Consider the following 23,388-nt stretch of genomic DNA (forward strand, 5'->3'; position numbering starts at 1 on the left):
ATAATAAAGACTCAAGAATGGATGGATGAGTGTACAAATCTTTTCATTATTCTCAAGGAACTCTTTACTTGACTCAAATGAAAACAATTATTTTTAATCTGTGGAACTTTAGAAATAGCTCAAGTAACTGTTGCTCACTATTTAGTCATCATTTTTAACATGCCGTTGTTAATGAAATGTAATTTTTTTAATTTTTATTTCTTCTTCATTTTTTCCCCCACTGTACTTATGAGATGCTTATCTAATTTTCAAACAAAACCAAACTTTTTGATTGACTGAAACTACTAATTAAATCGAAATCTGGCAGGTGGTATGAATATGAATTGGGCTCAGTTGTACTTTTAAATATGCCAATGAAGAGCAAAGCTTTAATGTAAGAAATTAGTTGATGGTGACATGAAATTGGAGCAGGACTAGTTTCATGAGACAGAAAGACTATTTACAAGTAGGGACAGAGGTCCCCCTTATCTGTACCCAACAGAACCAGACGGCATATGTCCGACACAACAAAATCCTTCAACAGCGGAGCCCAGCTGTTGAGTCACCAGCCAAGAAAGCACTTCAGACTGTGGGAACAATCACCTCATCTGAAAAACTGTGAATCACAGCCTCATTACATGTAAATGAGGACAGGAGGATAGAGTGTGAGCTGATGTCATAAACACCATGAGGAGGTTTGAATTTGTTTACATTTTGCTCTTGAAATATATGTCTAAAGCATTTCTTATGAAGAGTGCTCTTGGAGAATGTTGTACATTCCATGGTACAATTGATCCATCTGGTTAACACAGTGACATTGTACCTGCACTAGATGTTCCTGCAGAAATACAGAATCTGGGCCGATTTGAGGGGAGGGGGATGGAAACGTGCGAACAGTCCACACGGGGCGTGAAACGGATACAGATATAGACGGGGCAGATTCACAGATTCATGCCTTCCGCAAACAGCCAACATATGGTAACCTATATACTCGTAGGTGTTGGTTCAGAAAGCGTTTATGGAAAATGGTGTTCAAATGATGCGCACAGTGAGATTGTTACTTTATACTGAAAGCTGAATTTCCATTTCTATCATTTTTAGAGAAAAATGCTGCAAATCCTGTTTGAGTCCCAAGCAATTCTTCAGATGAGGTTTAGTTTTAATGATTCAAGGCAATCAATGAACTTCAGATTCACTGATGGCGCTTTGGGTTCAAGGGCAAAGAATAATGGAAATTGAATTCCCAACTTGTTTCATTCTCTAAATTGTTCTTAAGATAAGTTCTTGGTGTATATATAAATCCAAAGCTCTTTGCTTCAAGGTTCTTACACTGTTTGGACAACTTTCAGCCTTTTTTTTTTTTTTTTTACATTTTCTTTCATCCAGTTGATGAACTATATGTAAAAAGCTTGACAATTAATTTATAGCAATTTTTTTCTAAAAGTTGTACCAGTATGTAATTTGTAAAAACCAAAAACTGTAGAAAGGATGAACAGATGGTAAAATGGATAGATAGCTGAAGTGGACAAATGACAGATTGATGAATGGAGGGAAACATGGCCAGAGTTACACACAAACTTACAGGTTAATGGATGAATGGACAGATGGACCAATGGATGTCTCGATCTGATTTCCATTAAGTATGTCTGCAGTGGTTAAAAGGAATCTAAAAGGAAAAGAACTACACTTGTACAAAACGGAATCAAAACAGCCCCGGCACAATAAATCTAAAAGATATTACTCGTATTGAAAATGGTTACCTTTTTTTTATTTTTTATTTCTGTGAATTAAGATTACTACCAACTCTAACCTACTTTGATTTTTTTTTTTTTAGGAGCCAGAGCACAAATCAAAGTCAAGCTAAGAAATCAACCGAGGGGAGTGAAGTGAAGCCCAGAAAAGCAGACACCTGCATGTGGCTCTCACCTGATATACTAAAAGCAGACAAATCCCACTGCACTTGCCCTACATGCTTCAGACTCCATAAAGACAACTTGATTTAAAGGAGAAAACAGATGGAAGTGTGACACACTCCCTCTGAGAGAAATAAGGTGCTGAAAAAAATACTTCAACCATTTCTTCACAACAAACACCTATTGAATTATTCATAAAATTCCTAATAAATACTTTTAGCTACAAATTAATTTGGAATCATGAAATAACACATATTTTTGTGTCACGTCCTCTATGGTGTTTGTTCATAAACACGTAAAGAACAATGCATCTGATGTGAGACCTTAAGAATTACTGAAAAGTAAATGATTAATCTAGATCTCTGAGTCCATCAGTCAAGCTGCAGTTTGCAAAGGTCTGCTGGGACTCATTTACACACCGACTTTGAAGGACAGTAATCAATGACACTTAGTGTAGCTGGACCAATCAAACTTAGCAGAAAAAGAAAAAAAAAAACAAACAACAAAAGTTGTGACCGTGACAGAAATCGATTGGTGTAATTTGAATGCTCCTGCAAAAAAAAAAAAAAAAAAAAAAAAAAAAAAAATCCAATTAATGTGTGGATGTTGCACACAAAAACACACACAAACGCATAAACAACTTAAAAGTGCTAATAGAGATCTTTGCTTTCGTCACTTGTGCAATTTTGTAGACCATAAACAATACTAGTTTGGTGTGTCATCAACATTTCAAATATAGTGCCTTGGAAGAAAAATGCTTATGGTGCTTGAATTTATTTTATGTATCCATAACAGTTTAGCAACCATGTGTGTAATTTTAGACTTGTAGCACCAAACTGATGTTGCAACATCAGCCGAACAACACTGCTACTGACATTTTAGGGTAGGAAAGAGAGAATTCCATTAATTGGGACTCTTCACTTATTTTGGGGTGAAAATCAAAATTAACTTCACCTTATTGACCTTCATGCTGTTTCATAGACTGTGACTAGGCTGATATTTACAGTTTCCAGTTTGATGCAAACCAAAGGGAATAATTTTCTTGTGAGAGACTTAAATACAAGTAAAAACACGGAAATAAGGAGAGGTAAGGTACTCACTTTGCAAAGGAAAAATGCCATTAAGGCCTAAAATACAAGCAGTTATCATTGCATTTATTTCCCTTAGGCCTTTAGGAACCATTATTTATATTTGGATTGCCACACGGAAGGAAGCAATTCTCTCTTCATCATAAAAAAAAAAAAATAAATAAATAAAAATTAGGCCCAACAGTTATAAAACTATTCAGTTGGTAGGAGATGTGATTTAGGCCTCATTTAGCAGATAATACATCAGATCTCAGAGGAAGTCACATTTGATTTGTTTCTGACTTTTTTTGCCAGCATGTGGCTTTATCTTACCTCTTGCGTGCGACCGCTCTCTCCAGACTCTGTCAGCAGCTTGATCGGGGTAGAGCGCTGTGAAACAGACCCTTCGTCGTCCCGATCCTCCTCCGAGTCGTCCTCAGACGTACTGGAGATGGCCTCCTCACTGGGGGGGGGAGGCGCGCTGGCTGCAGTCTTCCTCTGGAGAATGGTTTCCTCCTTGCTGCTCTTGCTGCTCAACAAGGAAGCACATTATTAGTAACTCTTATACAAACCTTAATTAAGGTGCAAGTCAATGTCATATGGGACCACTTATCATTACCTCTCAACAACGGCTTTCATTGTGCCACTGTCTTATGAAGCTCAGATGAAAGAGCTACAAGACTGATTTCCAGTTCTCTTAATTCCTGTTCTGTCAATAGATTATTCCACATGAGCTGTCGAGCTCTACTGCTCCTCCAACGTTACCATAAGGCTATTAAAAACAGCTGAGCTTATACAGAGATTAAATGACACACACAGGTCACCGCTTACCTCAGTCACTTCATAATATTTTGTTTTGAGGTCAAACTATGACTCAGCACAGAACATTTGACAGCCCATGAATACATACTTACGGTAATGTTGCGCTGAACTAATGCGGAGATGACCGTAAAAGCTGTAAGCGTTATTCTTTTTCTTAGTAATGTTTGTCTGTTTAAGCTTTTGATACCAGAAATGCATGCATTCACAAACAGAGCTCATCAATGTGTCCGCTCAACAAAAACACGGAAAAGGACAGACCGTATTTTCTGGTAACCTGAGAACATGATGATTAATGAAGCTGTGTGTGTGTTTAATGAAGCGTGTGTGTGTGTGTGTGTGTGTGTGTGTGTGTGTGTAAGGGCATGGTGACATGGGATTCACCTTACAAAAAAACAAAACATAATAACATCATCCCCAGTGTGCCAAAATGAACATAGTTAAAGAAGGATTCACCCCAGCACTGATTTTCCAGTTTCCTCTGGCTTGCGGACTGTGAACGGACTTGGATCCACTCCCACGGATTTTGGCATAAATTCCCTTTATGAACAAATAAGAAAATATAATCAATCGACATCCTTTTCCATTCCGCCAATAAACGGCTAATAAATTCATCAAAAATATTGAAATCGGTTCATTTGCAATTTCTACATGAACAAATGTGCAAACTCAATACGGTATTCGATTTCACCTCCAAAACCTTCAACGTTTTTGGTGTTTGTACTCGTGTACCTTGCAGAGTTGGTCATCGCAATGCAGAAAGTATCATCAAAGGAGGTGAGCTCGTAAGGCTTGAAGAACTCTGTGTAGATGTCAACACTTTCATCAAACTGGTTCATCCTCCTTACTTTGATGGTCTTCATTGTGTTCTCACAAGCAACTGCGCACACACACACACAAAAAAACAAAAGAACACATACTGAGGAACATTAACAGCTGGCCACACAACGAAAATGACATCAAGAGTTTTTATGTGCCACATTAATGAGCACTGCAACATTTGAAAAGACAATTATGTGAAATGAGGTTAAAAGCAGATGGTTTCTTACAGTACAATTTAATATTGTTAATAAGAAAAGGATTTTCTGTAAAATGTTTGTCATGTAAAGCAAAAAAAAAATGGTTCAGCTACAATGCGATAAACTTTCAAAGTTAACAATGCCAGATATTTGCCACATCAATCATGAATGAACAAATAAGGATGTTTTTGTCACGTTTCAGATCATAAAACAGATATTAAAACAGCAAAAGAAAAATACAACCAATGTTCACAATATTCTTTTTTAATAAGGAGAAAAAAAATTTGAAAAAGTGAAAAAGAAATTATGCTTTAAATCTAATAACCGGGTGTACCAACCTGACGGCAACAACTACCGTCAACCAACAGGAAAGAGTTTTTTTGCGTTGCTGTGAAAAAATGATGTCCCAATCTTATCTTTTAAGTCAGTCAGCTTGGAAGGTTTTTAAGCACTAAAACATGCTTCTGGTCTTTTCACAGCATGTTTTTAGAGTTTTTTAAAAACCCGATTTTTATTGAGAATGCTGAGAATCTTTTACCAAAGATTCTCAGCATGACGTCCAGCTTCCTCCAGCTTATTTCTTTCTCTCTTTTTTTTATTACAAATCTCACATCTGTTTGTTGACGTAGAATTTTGTCATGTATCCTTACATGTTGTTTTAAAGTAAAAAAAACAACAACAAAAAAACAGAAAGAGCAGAAAGAAATAAAACAAACAAACCATATATTCAAATCCAGATTATATAGTTTAAAAAGGCACAACTTGTAGTTCTTTTTTTTTTTTTTTGCTTTAAACGCAACAGGAAAGGGTGATATAGATTTGCTGAGGTTTTCAGAGGGCACATTTCCTAGAAACACAATTCCAATTCTAATTCCAACAAATTATTTGGCTTTTTTTTTTTTTCTTAAATTTTTGTGCCGTTTGGAAATAACGTAGAAAGTAGAAAGTAGAGAGAGCGGTTGAATGCACAGACACCGTTACCTTCATCATAAGGTACAGGCAGGTAGGACAGGACTCCTTCTGACCACCAAAATGTGTAGCTGGAAACAAGGTAGACAAAAAAAAAAATTTATTAATCTCCTCTGAGAACCACTGATGTGCTCTCTTTTGTCTGCACTCATCTGAGTCTGTACTTAACCCAGATTTAGAAATTGGCTTGTCATGACCGCCTACTGTAGTGCTGAATACACCCTACTCCTATTCAGCGTTATGAAAGAAGAAATGCATTCACGGTGATTTTACCATGTGATTTGCCCCCCTTGAGCTAACCAGAGAGAAACTGGACAATATGTGGCAGCTAAACTGATTACAGCTGCAGTCATGCTAATTTCTTGGAATAATGAGTCTGGTTCCTGGGACCATTGTTGGCACAGAAGCTACTGGTCCGAGACAGAAAATTAGGTCCACTTTTGTGTAAGCATGAAAACAACAAGAAAGCAGAGAACATGAATACACACACACATGTAGCAAGTGATACTGGGTCAAAACCTGAAAAATAATAGCACCAATGAAACAGGAACACTGCACAAAGTTAAGCACAAAAGTATTTATACCCCAGGTAAATGTACTTTTATTGTCACGTTCAATTTAAACAAGAAACGTGTTTCTTATTCCTTTCTTAATAAGATGCTCTTTCAAATGTCGCTATCATAACTGTTTGATGCCTTCATGTGTTGAGTTGTTGTCGAGACTCTCGCTCTGTGTCAACTAGCAACTTCCAGTATTTTAAGCCACAGGATCGATGTCTGTGTGAGTAACATGAAGGGGGAGTTTTACTTATGAGCATAAAGTCATTTCCTTACCTGTGTCTGTTGTGTTGAAGGGCCATGGTGCTCCTCTGATGAAGATAAAAGTCAGTGGGAAGCTCCCACAGATGTGCCTTGCCCTCTGACGGCTGGTAAACCTGAAGGAACAAGTTGATGGCGTCTTGTCTGTCTGCATCTGAAAGATCCAAACACAACCATCAGTCACACAAGATTAGAAAATATAAACAAGTGAGAACAGAGATATATCTCACTGTCGAGAAATACAACTGTTTTTCATCCTTATATATATATATATATATATTTTTTTTTTTTTTTTAAATGCTTAAATCAAATTGTAAATCTTCAGTGGTTTTCCAGACAGGAAGATGGTAGATGGGTTTTTTTTTTATCTTGGTATAAAAAAAAGGTGCAAAACATTTTTCTCTCTATTAAAGATCAGAACTATGAATAGAAAAGCCTTGATGAACATTTTCTTTTCCTAATAAAGCTGTCTGGCTTTACCAATCAAACAACAATAAATCAATCTCCTAACAACCTTACAAAAAGAAAGAAAAAACATTGCAGCAGTTTGATTTCTGGCTGTACGGCTGCAACATAATCCCAGTAGATGTTTGTATGCTCAGCCTGAGGCACATGTTCCACATGTTGCCCAGCCTGGTGCCAGCTATTCCACCCTCCAATTGTGAAGTCACGTGCATAATGCTCCAGCAGTGTCAGTGGATAATTAGAAGCTAATTTCAGGCCCATTAAAGCATGCCAAACAGACTTTTTTTTTTTTTTTCCAATCAGGTAATGATAAGACTAGGGTAACTGGTGAATCACTGATGTGCACAGGAAGGACTGGCTCACATGCTCAAATTCAAACCAAAGGTTTGATGTTAGGCTGAGACCTGGACTCACTCTGCAAGTCAATTTCTTCTGCAACTAAACTCAGTCATCTATGCCTTCATGGCTCATGTCTGTGCACCTATGTGCAGTCATGATGGAGGGAGTCCTTGACAAAGTGTTCACACTCATTTTTACAGTAGAATTTTCTCCAATTTTTCACATGGTAGAGAGATAAACTGTGCCAGCTCATGTAAAAGTATGAGCTCACAGCGAGATAAATCTTTGTTCATCACGCAGTATGAATAAAGATTACACATGAGATAATTAAAGTACAGCTCAGCTCTGATGAGAACGTGTCAAGTGTAATCTTTTACCAAGCTTTACAACAAAACTTGCAGTTTACGTTTAAAACTGCTAAATTTGTTTTTTTTTTAAATCCTTTTTCAATACATTCACTAAGAGAAGAGCATATAAATAATATACAGTATATAGTTGAAAATATTGTTGAAAAAGTTATACTTTTTTTTTTTTTTTTACCATCTTTCTTGGCCAACATTTTACCAGCAACAGCCACAAAAAGCAGGCGAACAATAATTGGACTTAGAGAGCGAAAGAAATAATTTTCCCCTTTCAAATTTAGGAATGGATCAAGTGACAACATTTTTGGCAAAGGGCCTTGAATCGTGATGCGTTTTTAATAGTCACTGAGCAACAGAGAGGCACAATTTCGACTCTATTTAGAAAGCTCACAGTGGCAATTAGTTTGATGAGATGTAATTGGTCTGCACCCAAGTAAAAAATAAAGGGCATCACACTTACAAAGTAATTTAATGTTTTCCTTTTAGAGGACAGGCATAGAGAAGACACCAGGTAGTGAGTGGGGACAGCAAGGCATTTTTCAGTTTATTACCTACATATAACTTTATTAAGTTTCTCTGTGATCTTTGTCAGGTTCTTCCTGGAAATGATGAAATTAATACTTTTAAAGAAATGGGACACTTTCTATGACATTGTTTCAGTGCACACAGTACATAAGTCCATGGTATTTAGAAAATGACTTTTCCATGACTCTCCATGACCTTCAGTATAATTTTCCATGACTCACATACAACAGGCTCATAAAGAAAAGTGTATGACTGAAAGACCAAACCCTACCAAGTGGAACTTAGCGATCATGCAAAAGTGCAGGCAGATAGGGGGAAATATAAATGACAAAATGTTTTTAAATGAAGCCCACACAGACAGGTCTGAATCGAAAAGTGTCAATATATTGACTGAGGAATCATATGACGTTAATGTCATAAACAAAAACATATTAGCAGTAACGCAAAGACGAGATTGTGGGCCACTGGGCTTGAGCCAATGTGCGGGTCCTATACAGTAATCAGCCACCGTCTCCTATTGCTCTGCCATGACAGGCTAACGGACAGTCTTGGACATTTCGCTCCGACAAAAGTATCCGACCCGTCAGCTGACCTAGATTTGTAAAATATCCGTCTGACCTGAATAAAAGCCAAGACACAAAGCAGGAAGTTGACTAAGCAGGTAAATTAGAGCAGCTGTGATTGTCTGCCATTACGCCCGACCGTCCTAAAACTGGTTGAGTCACTAGTGTGTCATGAAAATATAACTGTCAAGTCAGAATTGTTTATCTTGTAACCAACATACAACGACAAACTGGGGTGTGATTTATATTAACACGAGTCACAAGTGAGAGCATCAATTTGTTTATGAGAGAGAAAAACTCATGGCCAGAAACTTGTTCTAATTTAAACAATAAAGTGTGACAAATGAAATATTTTTCTAGCTGTAATTAAGAAAATAATTTTTTTTAAATGTTAATAACTGTGCAAAGCTGCATGTGTCAATGCCGCACATACCCGAGAAAGCATTGCTGTAGTACCGTGACAACGTCTGCATGATGTCTTTGGAGTGCTGAGTCCAGGGTGCAATTTTGCGGTAGGTTTTCACCCTGTGGACCAGCTGAGACCCGCCATACTGCAGAGATAGAGTATCTCCATGGTCCTCATACAGCTCCTCAAATAACCTAAATTAAGCAGGTGACGGATAAAAGAAAAATGATTTCTTTGACTGGTCAAATGAAAAAATATTACACATGACAGCAGGTTTTGTTTTATTATTATTATTATTGTTATCTTATTTTTTGCTAAACATATGTCAAACGATGAGGTTCTGAAACTTTTACTGAAGCAAAATCTACAGTCATGGTAAATATGTGAAAGTGTTAAGCTATCTTTACCTGACACAGTCTGTATCAAACTGTAACTTGGGCTTATCTATCATTCCCAGTGCATACAGTTGATAAGCCAGTGCACATTTTCCCACCATGAACTGGGCTGTATTGGTACGATCCAAACAATCCACACAGTTGGTTCTCAACACACCAGTCTGCAACAACAAAGTCTTCGTTAACCAGTTAACCTATAAGAGGTTTTTTACTTCACAGACCAAAAAGGAAATAAATTTGAGCAGAATTGTTGGTAACAAAGAGGCATATTTAAAATTCAAAAGCAACTGAGTTGTTGCGTACTTTTGTTACCCAAGTCTTAAATATTAAGAGGCAACACTCTCTCTGCGAGCTGCTTTCAGACCAGTTTTATACTCTGTCTTTTAAACTAGTCATCCACAAAACGATGATGTTTTTTCTGCTTTTTCAGTAATTTTAAACTTCATCCTCCCAGTTCAAGCCTATCAGACAGATGATTTAATTAGCCAATGACTTTCAGCTTGAAAAATCCAATCTTGCAAATTATTTTCAATAACAATTTCTTTTTTTTTTTTACTTTCCTTTCAGTTTTGTTGTAGTTCTATAAAACAAGAAACATTTTCTACCCTTATTATACTTAAAAAAATATATTTTTTTAATTTATGAATATCTATGAAGCTATTCAGATTCTGGTTTAAAGCTATGCTTAAAACAGTATTCACACTTATAAGTCAACAAAACAGTTGCAGTAGTAAAAAAACAATAATCACATATCTTAATGTCACATTTAAAAAATGTCTGCTAGACAAAGTTGTTTTTACCATTTACAAAGTTACACCAAAACTACCGGTATGTGATGTACCTGTAGTCGTCCAGTGGATGTAACAGATCCACCTACATCTCGCCACCTGACAAAAAAAATAAAAATAAAATAAAATCATTAGGCAAAAAAGTAAAATTCAAATTCAAAAATACTTTACTGATCCCAAGGGAAATTTAAATAAAAGGAAAATGTTATTAATATTCAATATTTTAAATGCTGTAATTTCCAGACTATAAGCCGCTACTTTTTAAACATGCTTTGAACACTGCCTGATGTGACCAATATATGGATTTTTACCAACAGGTTTCGAAAGTCTGAACTGCTGCATGATGAAGAGGACAAAGTAAAGTACATTTTTCCAAAAAGCTACTCAATTAAATATAGCCAAATAAAAGCAATTGCTAACTACCCACATCTGTTTTTCAAAAGCCTAAAAGTATTTGAATGTACATATTTTCTTAGGTTAAACACGATCATTCAATATCTGCTTTTTCAAAGAGGCACTTTAAAACGAATGGCTACCTCCAGCTGTTTAAGTTAAAATTTAAGACAACCACAACAGAAATTAAGGAGTGTTGTAATACAAAGTGTACCTTGTCACTGCAGGAAGTCAATGACTTCATTCAGACTGAGACAGAATTGGCTAATGTGGTTGGTAATATATCCCAGAGCAACAATAAAACAGAAAGAAGGTGTTTAAAAAAATGAATAAAAAATTCAGACATGAACCTTCCCCACGTGTCAGATGAAGACTACAGGTGCCATCATTAGTCGTTCATCCACCGCTATGAGTGTCTACAGAGGAATCGTGGTTGTGTGTGCATGCATATGCATAAAAAAAACAGCAAGTGAGCAAGCATTGTATAATGCAGAAGAAAGGGTAATAAATATTGGCCAGGGTATGGCTGCTGGGTTACATAACAGGATGGTAATAGCGGCTGAAAGCGATTAAAATATGCAGACGGTGAAGGAACCAGTCTCTCAGAGGAGAAACGGCAATCTACTTGGCTTATTAGCAAAAGTTTCCTTGCATTAGACCCGCCATCAGGCATCATTTCCATTATGAATTAATATCTTTCAAATCCAAGCAATACTAACACACTTGACCCTGCATAAAGAAGAAAAGATTGATCACATTCGCAAAGACTTGAAAGTAAAATATTCCTGACAAAAGTTTTGCAGTTTGTTTAATCTGGGTGTGTTGATTGCAGCTATGAATGTTTCACATTTGCTGTCACTGAAAGAAAAATAAAAACCAGTAGAAAGTGTGAAATACAAAGATTCACCTGTCATCTGGTCTCAGGGTGTGGCAGTAGAAGTCGGAGCGATTGATGAAGAAACCTGTTCGCTTCACCACGTTTTCTGCTATCATGCTCAAGCGGTCTAAAACGTTGCATAATTTGCTGGAAAATAGGAAAGATTTTGAACGTTAGATCACCAGATCCGTAATCCGGTGGTCAGATGTTCCTAGATTTTTCAGATGATACATTTTCACATAAGGATATCTTAACTGAATTATTTTCAATGTAAATAAAAAAAATGCTGATAAAATTCTTCTGAAAAAGGTTTTAATTCGGTGTTTTATTGAAAAGTATCTACTTTGTCGCTTTGCGTTTCCTTTTCGCGCTCCACCTTCATCCCTTGAACCAACACAAAAGTTGCAACATCTTCCCCCAAAAAAGGAAACTCCTTTTATTTTTCCTTACGTTTCGCAAAGAAAACTTTAGGTTACTTTCGTAACCCCGGTTCTCGGAGTAGCATGAGTGAGCGTCTCAGCTATAGGAAACGCTCTGGGAGTGACTGGCCACTTAAACTTGTGCCACCTGTGCACAGGTACAAGATGTCATGTGTGATGCCTGGCAAAACCTGTCGCAGCCTTTTGGTGCTGAAAACTGTTCCTGGCAGGTACATTCAAGTATGAGAATCACCACAAACTGCCAGCTAGAAAAGTCAGTGAAAAACAGGGATTTGTAATGTTTTTTGGTATTTTTAAAAAATAAGCAAACAAATCAAGGGAAGCAAGTTTATCTTGACAACTGGCCTTGTCTACATTTAAATGATGTGGAAATGTATAGGTCAAATACTCTGGCCTAATTTGGTGATTTGGTTGACTTGTCATTTGATATTGCTATTTTCCAAACACACACTCCAGTTTGTGTATATTTTGCAAAGGATGCTCTTTCATTCACACTTCACTATATCTACTGAAGGCATCTCAGTACACATTTAAATTGAAAATCTGTTCTTTCTTGTTTATCTGTTTTTGATGCTCTTTATTCACATTTAGCCTTTTAATGAAGGGCTCTTGGCAGACTGAGATGACTTGGCTGTGCAGGTAGATGTGCACAAGATTTGAGTTACTGAAAAGGACACATCTTGTCTAGAATAGTCCAAAATAAGAATTTTTAATAAATGGACTAACCATTTAATCCATTTAATTCTTAAATTAATTACCTTTTGGTGTAGCGGGCCATGTCCCAGGCAATGTAGTCAATGCGATGGTCTGGAGGGAGGAACTGATTGAGGTTGATCACAGCTGGGTAGAGCTCTTCACTGAGAATCTTTTCGTGTTTCCTCTTTTCACGTTTCTGTAGGATCCAAAAGAGATGTACACCAGGTTACATCATTAACAGATATCATCACCAGACAGCTAAAACAGGACTGAGAAGTGAATTTATGGAGAGTGCCAAAGTAAACAAGATGGAAATGGCATCAGGCAGCTTTTAAATCTCTCAACCAACTACATTACTCCAACATTTTTTAAATGTTTGGTCATAATGACCATTGCTAGGATTGGAGAAAAAAGGGGGAAACTTGAAGGCCTGAGAACACTGTCCCAACTCTGATGTACACTATTGGTAGCATCATAATTCATTGGTGCATGGAGGACTTATGTACTTCAGAAAATAGATGGAATTATATAGATATTGTGTGCAAATTTTCAATATCTCAAGATATCAACCTGGAAGTTAAAACTTGGGCAAAAATATGACTTCCTACTGGCTAATGACCATAAGCATACCACCGAATTAGCCCCAAAGTGGCTTAGGGACAATAAAATCGGTCTATTGGAGAGGTCGTTGAAAAGCCTTGATCTCAGTCCTATTGGAAATTAGTGGGAAAGAATGAAGAATGAACAAGAAAAATGAAACGCATTTTGTGTTTGAGCCTTAAAACCTGAATCGGTTATACTAGTAAGGAAGAAAAGGCCAAAATCCCAGCAAACTCAGAGAATCTAATGGAAGGACAGCAAAGATGTTTAATGTGAAAAATATCACTTAAAGTCAATGCTGCCAAATTTAATGTATGTAAATATTTTTGATGTAGAAGAAACTTAGTATGTAAAAATGATTAAATTATTCTGGCATTTAGTCCAGATAAATGCTTGTCTGGGTGCTTTTCTAAAACAGGAAACTTTAACTCTAATTTTATGTAAGATGACAGGAAAAAATATTTTTTATTTTATTTTTGCAGTCTATGTAAACATTTGATTTCAGCCACATGTGCTTCTAGCCTTAAGACAATGACTTATGTCAATAAAAAGGGATGCAGTCAGTCCATCTCTGTGACTTAGGCCATCCATTAAGTTATTTGTGTGCCCCCACGCTGTGCCTTTATGACCCTTCACTCTGGGTGATAATTGTCATGGATGCATCATTAAGCAGGCTCACATCTCCATTCACACCATCTAGCAGCAGCAAAGTAACATGGCAACCGGCGAACTTACCAGAGCATTTCCTAGCACTTACTCTGCAAGGCTCGTCAGACATTCAGTCACACATTCTGCGCTCAGATGAGATACTACAAGTATCCTATATATGTGCATGCGCTCACAAAGTGCCCCAATGAAGTGTTTGCATGTATGAATAGAAAAACACGACAGTCAATGGTTTATGTGGGTGCAGCTTCTGACATTAAACCAGAATCTGCAGCAGTGACACAAGCACATGTGTGAACACGAGGAAGCTGGAGATAATGGGAGTAATTATGTCAAATTTCATTCTAAGGCAACAAAGCATATTTTTCCACACGTTTTTTTTTTTTTTTGTTCCCCTTTTGCCAGTTCAGTTGTGTGAGTGAATATTCAAATAATTGTGATCACATTAAAACAATTAACTTTTATTATCTTATCTAAAAATAATGTATTTTTGCACACAGTTAACATTTTATTCTAATTTAATTATAGTAAAAGTCATTCACATGATTGGCCATGTGCTTCTCTAAAACATATCTTGGACTTGACAGGATACCTGCTGACCCCAGTGTCCCCAATGGGGGAGGTGGGTCGGCTGTCGAGGCTTTATGGTTAATTTCCTTTTTTTTCCCCTTCTATCCGTCTCTCTGGGATAAGTGAGGGAGTGTACAGTGAAAGAAGGGGGCAAATCCCTCTTCTATTCCCTATGGTCTGCAGATTTCACATGGCTGTTGCTTGTGCGGACATTGGCGGCCTGCGATTGGTCCCTCATGTCGCAGCTCCCCTTGTGAGTGACAACGTGAGCTGGAAATCCAAGCCACAAATCATATGTCTGGGCAGCAAACAAAAGCTGTAATGTGACGGACAGCCGGGTGGAAGTAAAGTGAAACATGCACACATCAATCTGTTTGTTCCCCTTTTAGGATGGCAGTGGTCCCTACTTTAAAACATAAGAGCAGTTTAAATACTGATATTACCACCGCCCTGGGTAGGATTTCAACAGCTGGTGATCTCAAACCACTGAGAAAAATCTCTTGTGCCCATAATAGTTCACAGCTAATGAACAGCAATCAATCGAATGCCGCAGAAATTACACATTCCACCTTGCCCTGTTACACCGCTCAAGTGATACCACAGGCAGAGCGGATAAAAAGATAAATACTTCCAAGAATGCAGAACATTTCCTGTTTGCTTCCTAAATAATCCACAGAGTAAAATGCCAGTTCTCTAAATAACAAAGGGAGGAATTTTATTTTTGTTTTTGCTGTTTTTTTTGTTTTTTTTACAGTGAGCAGACATATTTGAGAAATCAAAGTTGTACAAAGTTTTATGATGAAGTACATCTAATCTAAAATTCACAAGTGGATTAACCACTGAAAAAAATCTAAGCTTAAATCAATCTAGCCATGCATCCATAGAAATAACACAAAAAACGCAAAAAAAAACTCAGTATGCTTAGGAATGAACTCAATTAATGTGTATAGTGAATGTGCTTAAAATTGAGTGAAAATGATGGAATCATCAGGGTTTCTGTCAGTTAGTGTTTTATTGCGCAATTAAGTACGAATAACTTTTTAATTTATCCTCAACATAGATAGTAAATTAAGTATAACATTAACATTGCTATGCGACTATATGCAAGGTCATCCTGCTTTAATCACCATCTGTGAATGTAGATTTAAAGCTGCTTTTGTCCGCATGTTCCTTTAATGAACAGGATGTTTGGTAAATGTAAGAAATCATTTTTCAGCTTTTCAAGAACTTTGTTGTGTGAATTGTCTTTTATTCAAGGTAGGAGAGAGTGGTTAATGAAGCTTAATCACAACTGTATGTGTTCAAGTACCTATAATGTGAATCCAAAGCATGGGTGGGCTTTTCTTCATGTTCTCTTTGTTCCAGAAGGTTTTGAGAATTAAAAAGTTTGCAGACTTGACCAAATTAAACTGTTCATCGTACAAAAATAAGGAAGAAAACCCCAATTTTTAAACGGTCTAAAAAGGTATATGCTCTGATAACAATGTTGTTGGCGCAGCTTAAGAATAATACAAATCGCTTCAGCAATATGCAAGCCATAAAAGTCCCTATCTGTAATGTTAAAAGGGAAGTAAAGACATTATTGCTAAATCTATAGTGTATATTTTCAATCTAACTCACCACTTAACCACCACACTTATATTTTGCAAAGCTGCATATGTTCTGGCTGAGGACAATTATTGACATGGTTTAGTGTCAATAAACCTTAGCTAGGTTTCCCCTTCACATGAGATTTTGGATCTCAGAGGGACGTTTCTGTAAATGCTTATCACCTTAACCAGGTTGAGGATGATGATGGGTGATCCAAACCGCTGCAGCATCTGGTCAAAATGCAGGGCAGCTATATTAGCATATGGATCTGCTTGGTCCACTGTAAAAAGAGAGGAAAGAAAACAAAAAATAGAAGAGGGTGAGATAGGATATACTACAAGAATATGAAAAAAAATTCTTCTCTGATCAAGGTCGTTTTTAAAAGAATTCAACATTATTATCTTGCTCCATATTTGGCAAAATGTTGTCTTAGTGTGGTGCTAAGGATGTTGGGAATTTAGACATACAATTCTTACAGTACTGCCTTTGAAGCATTTGGTTGACAATCATAAATATAACCAAAGTCATAAAGAACAATATGCAAATAAGACATTTAAAAAAAAATCCTTTCTGTAACAGATGGCATCACACCTATATAGGAAGTGCAACAGTCTAAAATCATGATTGCCTCAAAATAACTTCCCCTAAGTACTTGGAAAAATGTAGTATACATTTGCAAGAGATCCAGTAGTTCACAATTGCAGAAAACAAATGAAAAAAAAACCTTATGGCAACTTTTAGAAATAAAATCAATCCATGGTTTTTATTTTTGGAATCTGCGCACGTTTCTTTTCAAGGTTGAAACTTTTAGAGTCTGAAACTTGAGTCTGTGATGTCAAACTTCACCACAAGCTCCCCCCTTTCCTTCGCGTTCTGTGCTGCGTGTCTTCACTTCCATTTACACTCTTCTGTTCATTCTAAAACCTGAAAAACATTACCTGTCTCCATCTGACACATGCTGAGCCGCAGAACTGCTATGTGGCGCGAAAATTAAGTGTGAGGAAAAAAAGGCATCAAATAGGTCAGACTGTCCTAGGCGCCATTTCATGCAGTTGAATTTAAGTACAGCATCTTCCACATTAACTGCCACCCTTGGTAAAGATGTGGAAAATCCTTGGGATGAAAAAAAATTTAATAAATAAAAAATTCTGCTGCAGCAGTAAACAAAGTGCTTCAGTTCTTAAACTGCACTGCGTTTGGAGATTATTTTTTCTCAATAAACACCTACTTAGAAAAGGACTTCTTTGTCACATCATATTTATACCTCATATAAACTTAATAAATATCCCTTGACACTGATGAACTAAATTAAAATATATTTTTTTAAATAGAAACCGCTGGATCTATTTTTATTCTATTTACAGGACTGCACCAGGACAATAACTGTGACAGCTGATGCAACTTAAAACTGACAGTTTCCAACTTTGTTGTCCCTCATTTCATCATTTTTCGCCATTATAATTTTGATGTGCCTCTGAAGAGTTATTGTGCTGATAACGTCAACAATAGTGGGGCAGAGCAAATCATTCAGACTATCAACTTCGCAATCATGTCATCTTTAATCCAGTCATTACCCATTACATTACAGATGCAAATTTAGAGATTTTGCTGTCATTTTGAAAATGGAGTAGCAAGAAATGGATGGTTATGCATTTACAGCCATGGCGCTGACCTAGATCTTTCTAACAGATGTCAGGCAGCAACGGGATCGGTTAAATATTACAACCGCGTTGGATGTGGACTGGTCACACCCACTTCGACACACAAAGAAACTGTATGAAAGTATACTTAGTTAAGATACTTTGCTTCATTTACACACTAATTATCTTTGAGTTTCTGAAGAGTCAAACAAAGACTGAAGCTGTTTCATAAGGACTAAAGGCCAAATAATTACAGTCCTGTCTTGAATAAGCAGCTCAGCTTTTAATGAAAAGCACCAGCTATATTAGTAACCAGAGGCTTTGTTTGAGAATCTGTCAGTTCAGGTGGACAGCCGTGTATTGGTAGGTTTGCAGTACTCGGTGAAATGTTCAAACTTTGTTTTATTACTTTATTGGCTAAACCAGCTTTAAACGTCTCCCTGGACTCTTTTCTGTGTTACTTGGTCTTCAGTTTATGAATAAATTTCACACAGGTAGACTATTTACCGATTAGGTATTTTGTGACAGCAATTGGTTGCACTACATTTAAGCTGTTAAGAGTCAGAAAACAAACACAAGTAGCACTTTTTCTCAATTTTTATGATTAAAATATTTTAGCTGAAAGGAATAACATTCCAAAATATGAAAAACATTTTAAAAAATTATTCATTCATTAATTTATGGCGTCTTCAGTGATAAGATGACCCCCAAAAACAACTTTGAGACTTCGCTTGAATCAAAAACCGGTGTCAAGAATCCACAAATATATACTGACAGTATATACAAACATATAGTATGAAATATAACCAGACTGTCCAAGGCCTGGATTAGATTTCCAAAAGTCATATAAGGACTTGGGATCAGAGGAGGACCAGGACAATAAGACAAGACAAGAGGGATTTTGAGGGTTATGTTGAGCTACTAAAAGTCATCTGAGGATGAAAAAGGACCACAGCAGAGGAGAAAGGGATTATCAGTTGATACAGGCATTGTACTTACGTAAGCCTCAGTGTATTTCTGTTGATACACACACGGTAAACCCTATCAGTCTCTAGTGTCATCAGTCTCACCCGATCACCTCCCATTGGTTGAGGTTATAGAGCTTTTATTCCATTCGGAATGAGACAGATACAAATATGGAAACCATGAGGGGGTCATCCTGCCCTTATCTACTGATCTTTTTAAATCCTACTTACGTAGGATTGTACAGGAAACAGAAAGGCCTTCATAAGAAACCAAAGTCTTATTTTAATGTAAAACAGGTTCCAAACAGGTTGTTTTAGGTTTTGAGAAGCAAAATGTAATTTTTTTTTTTTTTTTTTTTCCTGGGCCTCAGTGCTGCCTCATAATATTTTAAAAATAAACGACATGGAGATTCAAACTTATTAAAAAGACAAGTAGTCTGTGTTTTTTGTCGAGTAAAGCTGAATACATGTACACAAAACAATGAAAAACATTCCCTTTTAATAGTGCATGAGATACCCATAGGTCTTACATCTTATGGGTGGCTTTGGCATCATGGTGGAAATGTCCTGAGACCAGTACAGTGGTACAGAACCTCGGACCTGGACGTACGAGGAGTAGCTTCCTGCTGTGAAAGACATAACCGAGGCATCGTGGACGATCTGTTCGGTCTCTACCTCATTAGCTACGTCCCCCTGGGGTAGAAAAGAAAAACTTAATTAAATCATAACCAAGAGATTAAAAAGGAGACATTTTCAAATACAGAGAGCGAATGTTCTTTAGCGCTTTATTTAAACATAAAGAAAAAGATTGAAAAATCTTGGTACAGCAACAGCTACAGTATGTGCACTGACAATGCTCTTCAGAGATTTCTTCAGAAATTGCCACAATCTTGAAATTACATTAAGACATATTAGTTGCAGGACTATTTACTCCTGTAACGGTGCAGGATAAAAATCCTCTTTCATTTTCATACAGAAAATGCAAAAAGCAAAGGTGAAGGGTGATATGGGTATTTCTTTCTAAAATTAATTATGGATTTTCTTATTTAAAATGACACGTATCCATTCATGTTCATTCATATGTCCACAAAAATACGACTACCTGCAAATCCCCAATTTTTTTTTTATTTTTTATTAAAACAGTCCAAAACAGGAGAATGAAAAACAAAATGTGTGCCTTAAGTTCATCCTTCCTTCCACAAAACACCCACACAGATACTCATGCATACTGAAGAAAGAGGCAGGGGATCCAATTAACCCCCTGTGATCAACCTGAGTCATCTCAATCATGCTGAAGGCCCTCATCTTTGCTTCCACTATCTATTGTCCCCGTTGCCGCGGAAACGGTTGTACCTCGCAGTTAGCACCTCTTTTCAGGAAGCGGGTCCCGGCGAATTTGCTGGAGCGCCTGGCAATGAGGGTGATGTGAACCGGTCGACCGTAGATCAGAAGCTCTGAAGTCAGTGGGTTAAGGATTAAAAGAATAAGCATGCTGGCAAAAGCAAAACGAAAGTCTCAAATCTGAACATTCTGATGCATCTGCGTTTTATGTACATCTTAACAAATCTAAATTTTATATATTTTTTTGTTGTTTGTTATTAAATAAAAAAAAAAGAAACTCGCATTACATAGGTGCAAAGGGGGATATATTTCAACTGTTCATGTTTTGCGTATGTTGATGAGTTGTGTTTTATATATTAAATCAAAAATATTTTTAAAACTGAAATTTCATGTTATTCCCATATTGCTGCCTAACATAAAATAAAAGGGAAGAATATTGCCTTAACAGCAGTCATAAAGGTCATAACTAAAAAAAATATTAATGGAAAGTTAAGTGGAATCCTGGTAGAAAAATGGCCGTTTGCAACCGAGATGCCGATGGCATCGAGGAAGCTATTTAAATTGCTGGACCAGGCATGGACGTTGGCGAGAGTCAGAGTCAGAGCCACTCCTGAACCAGAAAACAACATCTTACTTTGACCAAGGAGTAAATGAAATGGGCTGTTGCTAAACCGTTCAAATTCCTCTTTTCTGATGAAAATTGCTGCACTTTGTGGGACATCAATATCTAGAGGAAGATTGCAAAAGAATGACTTAAAGTTTCTTGATGTCTGATATAAAGTTTCCACAGCCACTGGTGATTTGGGGGGTTCTGTTATTTGCTGGTGTTGGTTCACCATATCCAAAGTCAGCACAGCCTTTTTCTACCAGGACATGTCATGCTTTTATTAATGTTTTTGTATTTCGTGTCTTGTAGTCATAGAAACTAGCATATTATTGTTAAAGCGAGTCACTTAAGAAGTGGATGCATTTGACTGATGATATACAGAAAGAGGAGGGGTGTCAAATAGTGCACATGCAACACCAACAAGATTAGGTAGTGTCTTTTCTTGCATGTTGTTTTTGGAGTATGTACTTCCCTCATGTTTCATACTTTTAGATATACCCAATCTACTGAATGTTGCTGCATTGCACCAGCTGGCTCTCTTGTTGTCGCACTGAAACCCCAGTGAAGGCCAAGCAGTTTCTAGGAATCATCTAAACTCACCCACACTTTGTCAGCGTGTGGCAGCACAAACTCACGTGCGAAATAAAAAGAATTTTAAAAAAAGAAGAAAAAAAATAGAGATGTTGAGAAAAGCACTTACTCGCTTATCAGTCTGTGTACTTTAAATGAAGAACTACAGAGCAAACAAAAGACAAAGGCTGGCCTAGAAATATTTACTTGTTCAGAATCAGCCACAACTGAAAATAATATTAGTAAAAAAGTGACATATTTCACTCGGTTTGATATGATTTGTGCTGATGGTAAATGACTTGAAATTTTAATCTGAGCCTCAGGGAGACTGCTACCCGAATCAATCAGTCTCCTAATGCTTTGCTGGAATAAATCATGAATCATTATAACAAAAGCTGTTCACAAGTCGAGAGAGAATTATTCATGTGGAACCAATTTAGTGGTATGCATCAAGAATATATTTACTTAAAAGATTGGATTAAAATGTACACAAGCTTAGGTTTTAATCAAAACACTGACTTTCCCTTCTGTCTTAAAAAAAACAAAACAAAAAAAATGCACAATTAACTTGCTCCCAGCCACTAACAGAAGGAGAGGTTATGTAATCACCAGTGTCTTTACACCTGATAGCTTTTGCCGAAACCCATCAAATTTATTTTGCTTCAGTTTAGTTACCAAATCCTGCAAATTTCACTCTGACTCCCACGCTGGAGCTCAGTGAGATCCACGTGCTCAACAAAGAGAGAAATTGGGACAAAAGACAAATGCAACTGTGTTTGCTGGGTATGTGTGTTCACTTAAATCCCCATTCAAAGCCTCAGAAAGGGACTTTGTGTGTTATTTATTACCAATATACTTTCACGTTTTTCTTAATAGTAGAAGCAAAGGAAACATTTAGCTCAAGAAAAAAAAAAAAAAAAACTTCTCAGAGAAATCAAAAGAACAAAAAAAAACACCAAATAAAGCTACTCCCTTGCTTAAAAAAGGATACTGGACTGGCCACAAAAGCCATGGATTATGTACATGAGCCAGTCAGGATGCACAATGTCCTTGATCCGCTCAAGGAGCTTGCCGTTCCACACGTACTTGTAGTACGGCTCGTTCTGGAGACCATAAACCACTGTGGCGGAAAATCGGAGCACACAAAACAAGCGGGTCATTTTATTGACATGGATTCAGTCCAAATAATGTTCTGGAAAATACATATTTAAAAAAATATATGCATCATAAACTATGAAGTGCATTTAAAAAACTTACAAAGGTGGTACAATATGAAATGTGTGTGTGTTGCAATATAAATGTAATCAGTGGGTTGTTAGAAAATGAAAGTTGTTTTTTTTAACAAGTACACCTGTTCTGATGTACCAGTATCTATAAGACGACATTGAGCATAAAAATGCAACACAGTATCATAAATTACAAAATTAATGGTTGCGACTAAAGAAAAAAGTTTTTGCAATTACATCTTGCAGGTTTATTGAACAATTTACTACCCACCCAAAATCAGCTTTTTTTTAATGCAATTTAAGATGCACTGATAAGTCACAGTTCATGTCTGTTATTTTCCAGGTTTTTTTATGTGTGACATGTAAATAAAAATTTTTTAAATGGAATTTTTTTTTAAGTTTTTTTTTTTTAATCAATGACACATTTTATAAGTAAAACTACTAAGAATGAAGGAATTGCAAGATCATTTACATTTTTCATCACAGCATTTGTCCCCATACTTAACCTGATTTGAATTAAACTAAAAATAAAAACATGCAACAAAAATGCATTTTACAGATTGTGTTTATAAGCAGGAAGTGACGCAAATTATTTGGATGTCATGTGAAAGCCGTGCACATTCCTACATCACTAAAAAAGGCTGATTGGGGCATTTTATTATATAATTTTACAGAGCTATATTTGGTTACTGCAACATTTTATCTTATTGGAATACTAATTCCGTAAATTATTTCCCGAGATCCTGAAACGACCTCTCCAATTTAATTATTTTATAACCA

The 23,388-nt window shown here is 36.6% G+C and overlaps 1 protein-coding gene across 1 annotated transcript in view; it reads right to left on the reverse strand.

Annotated features, from left to right (window-relative positions):
- fig4a (FIG4 phosphoinositide 5-phosphatase a) overlaps nucleotides 1-23,388 on the reverse strand; it is a 43,410-nt gene that overhangs the window by 11,004 nt on the left and 9,018 nt on the right. Inside the window, exons 7-20 of the mRNA XM_008397766.3 lie at nucleotides 22,374-22,502; nucleotides 20,218-20,318; nucleotides 19,395-19,557; nucleotides 16,442-16,539; nucleotides 12,896-13,029; nucleotides 11,728-11,844; nucleotides 10,481-10,526; nucleotides 9,652-9,800; nucleotides 9,272-9,438; nucleotides 6,600-6,738; nucleotides 5,779-5,837; nucleotides 4,511-4,658; nucleotides 4,235-4,318; nucleotides 3,293-3,488 (exon numbers count right to left, since the gene is read on the reverse strand). Coding sequence (XP_008395988.2) covers nucleotides 3,293-3,488; nucleotides 4,235-4,318; nucleotides 4,511-4,658; nucleotides 5,779-5,837; nucleotides 6,600-6,738; nucleotides 9,272-9,438; nucleotides 9,652-9,800; nucleotides 10,481-10,526; nucleotides 11,728-11,844; nucleotides 12,896-13,029; nucleotides 16,442-16,539; nucleotides 19,395-19,557; nucleotides 20,218-20,318; nucleotides 22,374-22,502 — 1,730 coding nt within the window. The remainder of the gene's footprint in view (nucleotides 1-3,292; nucleotides 3,489-4,234; nucleotides 4,319-4,510; nucleotides 4,659-5,778; nucleotides 5,838-6,599; nucleotides 6,739-9,271; nucleotides 9,439-9,651; nucleotides 9,801-10,480; nucleotides 10,527-11,727; nucleotides 11,845-12,895; nucleotides 13,030-16,441; nucleotides 16,540-19,394; nucleotides 19,558-20,217; nucleotides 20,319-22,373; nucleotides 22,503-23,388) is intronic.

Source organism: Poecilia reticulata, chromosome 21, assembly GCF_904066995.2.
Source record: "Poecilia reticulata chromosome 21, P_reticulata-male-v2, whole genome shotgun sequence".
Lineage (NCBI taxonomy): Eukaryota > Metazoa > Chordata > Actinopteri > Cyprinodontiformes > Poeciliidae > Poecilia > Poecilia reticulata.